General features: G+C 47.2%; 1 protein-coding gene across 1 annotated transcript; it reads right to left on the reverse strand.

Moving 5' to 3' along the window:
• Positions 1–2,050: 2,050 nt before the first annotated feature.
• Ccn1 (cellular communication network factor 1) lies at positions 2,051–4,897 on the reverse strand. The gene is made up of 5 exons (XM_036190741.1): positions 4,660–4,897; positions 4,140–4,353; positions 3,451–3,798; positions 3,121–3,329; positions 2,051–2,909 (listed from the first exon to the last, which is right to left on the reverse strand). Exons 1-5 carry the CDS (start codon positions 4,720–4,722, stop codon positions 2,607–2,609), a joined length of 1,137 nt encoding a protein of 378 aa, XP_036046634.1. The 5' UTR covers positions 4,723–4,897; the 3' UTR covers positions 2,051–2,606.
• Positions 4,898–6,874: the final 1,977 nt, after the last annotated feature.

Here is a 6,874-nt window from a genome sequence, read left to right on the forward strand (position 1 = left end):
GAATCACTGGGCTGGGGTGGAAAAAGAACCATGAGAGGTCTTTAGTGTGGTTGGTGATATATTGTAGTTGTAAATATCACAATGCATGCCAACATATTCAGCTTCCATGTCATGTAAGTAAAGACAATGACTTTTGTCTTCACAATAATTGAACTAAACAAGACCCACTCCAGGCATGGCTGCTCTTATATATGGTCTGAAAACTGTAATTTGATTCTCAACTATTCTTAGGTTCTTCACTATTTTCTGTATTACTGCATTTATATTTCTGTAGTACTTTGCTGTTGAAATAAGTGAGCACAATTTGCTTTTATTCATCACTGTACTAACTGAGGATTCTTGTGGTTCCTGTCCCATCTTGTCATCATCACCGTAAGTTCTTGGACCAGATGAATGACTTTTCAAAGATCATCTGTTTTTTCTTATCGACATTGTTTCTCATTTGAGATACCTTGCACAAATACTGTCTTCCTACACATTTAAAGGATCTGTACAACAGTACTCTATGGTCTCTGCACAACAAAGATGTTTGTGGGTTCTCTGGATGCGAGGCAGCATCTCAGGATTCATGCTGAGGAACCAGTAAATCTTGCTTAGAGATTCTGATGTCGTCCAACAGGACTGCCCCACAAAGTCCTAATCCTTCTCTCATCTTCCACATATTATTATCACACACTGACAAGCTTAACTGTGGATACAACTAGGCCGGGTGGTGTTTAAATCCCAAATACCTTAAAACTCCAGTGCCCGGGGCAGGCAAAACTAACAGTTCAGAAGGTGCAATTTGAAGGATTTTAGGCAAGATCCTGCCAAAATCAGAGGGAGACCTGTGACCATAGATTTTCCGAGCATTCATCTAGTGAGGTCTAAGACAGATGCTGGGGGTGTTTCTTTTTAAATCATCAATATTAATTCGTCTATTTAGAAAACTCCCTTATAGAGTCCCAAGGGCTGTTTCCCTCTCCCACTTCTCAAAGCACTTTCTCTTATGTCTAAAGATTCAAGTACTCGCTTGAGTGCAGACTGAACTATCTCACTGTGGATTTGAATGGGAGCCAGACCTGACAGTGAAAGGACACTTCTCTCTGTAAAAGGTTTATTGTCAGCGCTCTCTAAAGATGTAGATTTTTCTAACACAGGCTACCGGCTTTTCTTCACAAACGTTAATGCAGCTGTGTCTACTCTCCTAGCCTCACAGTCAGGCCCTTTCTTTTTGGAATGCTCAGTGTCTAGCCTTTGACCTCTGGATAGCCCACTCTATCCAAAAGCTCCCTCTGCCACCAATATAATGTAAGGAAGGGGGTGGGTTGCCCTGGTCCTTTAGAGATTGGAAAGTACTGAAATTCCTCACATTCTTTTGCATTTGGTAGCGTGTTTACCTAATCGCTGGCTTCTTAGGATTAACACGTCTTTGCTTCAAACTCATCTATTAACCAGGGACCCTATAGATCCCAAGATTCCTGCCCACCCCCATAACTAGCCAAGGGTAAAATGTTAAAGCAGCTTCACTAATTTTTAGATATAATATTAAAAAATTACAAAGTTACAAACTCAGTGACCTTTTCAAATACACTTCAACCAAGCAGTTATGGCCAAAGGTTATTAAAAGGCTTCCCCACGTCTTCTCTATGACACCCACAATCACCCTGGAGCTGGGAACTAAGCTTTCCTTTCAGTTCTTATGAAAATAAATCATTGTTTTAGGTTAACAAATTAAACTTCAGCTTCCTTTTTTATGCTTTACACAATGCCTGTGTTCAAGACTTTGCTCTCCAAACTGATGAGTTACCTAGTTTTCTCTCCTGAGTTACCAGTTATTCAAGTAGGACACCTAGAGTAGTTCGACACATAGTAGGTCCTCAAAAAAAAATCCTGTTGGAATGACTGATAGGAGCAATTATTCCTGATAACTTGGATGGTTTCTAAAAATGCTGAACAGCAAACACTCAGATATTAGGTAAATATTTCTTTATTAAATGATTAATCTCATAAATAAATTCTCTTCACTGATATAAAATTAAAATCATTTACAAATTATTCCAGTATTACATTTCCCCTCCCTCCCCAAAAGCTACATTTTGATAAATAAAAAACATTCAGTCTTAAACACCTGGTTTCTGTTTGCAGTTTAGAGTGCAGGTAGCTACCTCTCGGACACTCACAGAGTGTCCCCTTCCCTCAGGAAGGAATGAGAGGCCCTTTCATTGACTTCTGTCAGAGGACAAACAAGCCTTTCACGAGGCCCAACTAATCTTTTTATCTCTATTACAATTGTAGAACCAAGAGGGGGAAAAAAGATCCAGAGCAAAAAATACACTTAGCAAATAATTTACAAACAGAAAACAGAACGTCATCCACACGACACGCTCCAAAATGAAGCATTAACACGTGCTCCAATACTATGAAGCGAAGTATTCCCCAACTGCGGCTGCATTATTGTCCATCCACACCAGCCCCCTAGGCAGTTTTGAAATACCTTAATGCTACTCAATGATGAGCAAGACATCCCTTCTACAATGAGCCCCTTCACCCCACCACCCCACCCATGTCTCCACGATGCTCATACATCTCCTCTTTCCACCCCACACTAGGAACCAAGGAGGCATTTAGTCCCTGAACTTGTGGATGTCATTGAACAAGCTGTAGAGGCGGAACGGTGCCTCATTGGGGTGTGGGCAGTTGTAGTTACATTTGCAAGACTGAATCATCATGACATTCTTGGAAAACATCTCCCCATCTTCACATCGGAACCGCATCTTCACGGTCCTGGTCTGCAGAGGTGTGCAGCAGCGGCCGTCCACGCAGGAGCCACAGTATTTGGGCCTATATTTCTTCACACTGGAGCATCCTGCATAATTAAACCTTACTGGTTCTGGGGATTTCTTGGTCTTGCTGCATTTCTTGCCCTTCTGGAAGAAAGAACAAAGAAAGTCAGGAATGTGATTTGTTGTTGTTGTTTGGGGAGAGGTGCATTTAACCATTGTATGAAGCCCAATAGTATTAGGTTTCATAAAGGCAATTTCTTTCCAATATATCATGGACTTTCCTCTTTCTGGAATAGAGAGGTTCATATCCCACCCACGTGGCTGGGGTCATGGTCAAGTCCCTGAAGAAACTTACTTTCAGGCTGCTGTACACTGGTTGTCCACAAGGACGCACTTCACAGATCCGGGTCTCTTTCACCAGGCGGCACTCTGGGTTGTCATTGGTAACTCGGGTGGAGATGCCAGTTCCGCAGCTCTTGGAGCACTGAGACCATGCCGTTGTCTGAACGATGCATTTCTGGCCATGCAGAGGGTTGTAAAGAACTCGTGGTTCGGTGCCAAAGACTAGAAAAATAAACCAAATGGAACACTCCTCAGAGGCATGCTGACACACACTAGTTTCTGCAAAGTTGCAGACCAAGAATGAATTTCAGTATAAGGTCTTAAGGGCTTGATTTCCACTTACCAGGAAGCCTCTTCAGCGAGCTGCCTTTTCCAACTGCAATTAACTCATTCTTCCTCGTCAACTCCACCTCCGAGGCATCAAATCCAAGGAGGTCATCCTGGTCGTCCAGGGAGTCCTTGATGTTACTGTCTTCATCACAGACCCACTCCTCACAGCACTGCCCACTGACTTTCACCAGCCGGGGGTTGGGACAGCCCAGATTGGGGAGAGACAGTTCTTGGGGACACAGAGGAATGCAGCCGACGGCGCCATCAATACATGTGCACTGATGTTTACAGTTGGGCTGGAAGCTTTCGCCATTCTGATAGATTCTAGAGTTATATTCACAGGGTCTGCCTTCTGACTGAGCTGTAAAGACCACCAAAAGAGAGAGGAGAAGGTTAAGATTCGCCGCCACAGGCTGAAACTTATACATATTTTCCGCTGTTCAATTCAATGTATGGTAAAGTTCCCTACAATTCCCCCGAGACTCCAGAGCTGAACAATAAGTTAGTCAGGAATCACTTTTCCGTATGCGCTTTTCGTTGGGCCCAGACACACTGAATTGCATTCCAGACTGCTGAAATCATGTGCCTTTCTGCCAAGCTACCATCAACAAAGCGTCACCATACATGGTCTCAAAATTACTAAACTTCTGGACTATGGGGACTATTATTTTTTTTAAAGGGGCCAAACCACAAGCCTCTTACCTCTGCAGATCCCTTTCAGAGCGGTGGAGCTGGCGCCGAAATTGCATTCCAGCCCCTTGGTGTGGTCGCAAGGCTGCGTTCTGCTGCAGTCCTCATTGAGTTGCTTGGCGCAGACCTTACAGCAGCCACAGGCGTCCCGGACCAACCCGACTCCCGGGGCGCACTTGGGCGCCTCCAGAGGGCAGTGGCAGGCGGCGGGGCAGGTGGAGAGTGCCTAGAAGGGGGAGAAGAAACGCGTGAGACTGTTTTGTTGTATTGCTCCGGAGAGGCGCCTACACTGCCCTGAGCATGGGTCTGGCTCACTCCAGCCACCTGGAGTGTCTTGATCGCGTCCAGCCACTCGGGCCACCCCAGGGGCTGCGCCCCAGAAAGAGGCCCCCCGGACACGTCGTCGGCGCTTAAAGCAACAGCTGCCTCCAAACTTTTTAGTCTAACTTTCCCTTCTGTGGACGATCAGGGCCCAGGGAAAGGGATCGGAGAGGGCGGACCGGGAAGCGGTGATTAAACATGTCTAACTCACCAGCCTAGTCAAGTGGAGAAGGGTGACGGCGACAGCGAGCGCCCTGGCGGTGCTGGAGCTCATTGTGGCGCGCAGAAAGAGCCGGGACGAGCGCGGCGACACGGAAGCCGACAAGGCGGTGAGCAGCGGGATCGGATGCTCCGGGAGCGCGGTGAGGCTAGGGCCGAGGCTGCGGGCGAACTTCTCTCGAGGTTCTGGCGGAGGAGGCGCAGAGGTTGCAAGCGCTGCTCTGAGGCGCTCTCGCTCACGGTCTGCCCGGGCGCCGGGAGCCCGCCCTTTATACCCGCCTGCCTCGGCGCCGCGTGTTGCAGTGACGTCGGCTCTGTCTGCGCGTTCCAGAATTCTCAAACATCTCAGGAATGTTGGTTGGCGCGGGCTGCTGCCAAGCTCCTCCCCTGGCTCCATTGCACCTTCCCCCTAACCCCCTTCTCAGATCTATCAAAGGGGAAAAAAAGTTCGTTTTTTCCACTTTAAATAACGACTTTCACTGGGGAGGGTGGGATGCTTGGGGCGAGAGGGTGATGATTTTGATTGAAGAGTATATAGGGGGCGTGGTGTATGTGTTGGTGGGAGCACTTCAGATCATTGGGAGAGTGGGAGGACCTGAGAGGGAGGAACAAAAGTAGTTTTGTTTGAAGATGTCCAGTGGACCCGGACCCGGCATCTGCCGAAGCCCTCACCCGGGAACGCAGGGAGCTGTTTGCTTGTTTACAACCAAGGTGAGAGTAGTTATCTACTCAGAGTCCAAAGGGGAGGGGGAGCTGGTCTCTGGGCCAGGAGTCTATTTGTGGACTTCAAAGAGGCATGCTCGGATCAAGTCCCAAAGCTATGGCATGATGTTTATTAGCCAAGAGAAGTGTATTGCAAATTAATACTCAGAGTGGCATTTATGAATGAGAGGGTGGGGGGAGCTTCCCTCTTCGCTTGGCAAATTTCCAGCCAGAGGTCTTCCCTCATCCCTCCTCCTCTTTTTTTGGTATGTTGTACTTGTTTGTTTTTGGAGGTTCCCATTTTTAGTTCCAGCCCACTGCCTGCGATGGAAATCCAAGAGGAAACGAGTGCAGGGAGTTCTCCCGGAGCTTGACTTGCATTTCCTCACGGATGCGGGAGGCCGGGTAAGCCCTCCTGGCCTCTCTCCCCGGACTGGCGGCTGTGGAAGCGGAGCAGCCAAACCAGAAGCGGAGGAGACGACCTGGAGTGATTTGTCCCGAAATCATCAGGTGCAAAAGCTGCCAGGGCAAGACAGTCCAGCGGGACCACTGTGCCCTCTGGATAGCTGGGAAATACTCCTCTCTCTCTCTCTCTCTCTCTCTCTCTCTCTCTCTCTCTCTCTCTCTCTCTCTCTCTCTCTGTGTGTGTGTGTGTGTGTGTGTGTGTGTGTGTGTGTGCATGTGTGTGTGCGCGCGAGTGTGTGTGTGTGTGTGTGTGTGTGTGTGTAACCCCTTTGCTTTGGATCTCTTGGAAGGCTTCCTTTTCAAGTGAAGTACAATGACTCTCTCTCTCTCTTTCTCTCAGTTCAAAGAAATGAGTGATTTAGAGGACAACATTCTGTAATAAAATAAGTCAGATTTCAAGATCTTATTAGACACACCTGAAGACCCCTCATTAAGACCCTCTCCAGGATTACCAGTGCCATTCATAAACTTCCAAAATTTCATAATCTGTCTTCTTATGTAATATTAATAAGAAATGGTACTAGATTTCCCCCCTCCCCCTAATGCTCTGGGATAGCTTCTCTTCATTTTCAATATTTGAGGCCTGTCTGCCTTCAGAACCCAGCAGTATTGCTTAAGAGAGCCGTCAGTGTGGACTTTTCTATGAATGACTCCAGTGAGCACAATGAGAAGCTATTGGGTGAAGACAGCTGTTACAGGAAAGAGCTAAGTTCATTCATTCAGAAGTATTTGCTAGGGGCAGTAGGACCTCGAAGGCTTTCTGAGTGTGGGGACTTTCAAAGACAATGGGTTGTCAGGTGTATGCAAATAAAGCAAAGCCAGGCCCTGTCCCCTTGGCCAGCCTATTCATCTGTTAGAGAACAGTTCCTCCTGCCTTAAAGGTTCATTGTTTCCATCTTAAGAAGTGGCGGGGAGGGGAGGGGTGGAGGGTGGAGAAGGCACAGTACAGGGTAGAAGGAGGTGATGGAGAAAGCGAATGGAGACGAGGGTTCCTGGCTTCTGGTGTGGCGTCTTTTCTATTTGACTTCATGGTTGTAAGT

This window comes from Onychomys torridus, chromosome 6 (assembly GCF_903995425.1).
Source record: "Onychomys torridus chromosome 6, mOncTor1.1, whole genome shotgun sequence".
In the NCBI taxonomy this organism is placed as follows: Eukaryota; Metazoa; Chordata; class Mammalia; order Rodentia; family Cricetidae; genus Onychomys; species Onychomys torridus.

Coding starts and splice junctions, on each gene's coding strand:
- Ccn1 (XM_036190741.1), bottom strand. CDS start 4,722: ATGAGCTCCAGCACCGCCAGGGCGCTCGCTGTCGCCGTCACCCTTCTC. Junction 4,354..4,659: donor TTCTCCACTTGACTAGGCTG/GTGAGTTAGACA, acceptor TCCCCCTTCTAG/GCACTCTCCACCTGCCCCGC. Junction 2,910..3,120: donor CAGTGTACAGCAGCCTGAAA/GTAAGTTTCTTC, acceptor TCTTTCTTCCAG/AAGGGCAAGAAATGCAGCAA.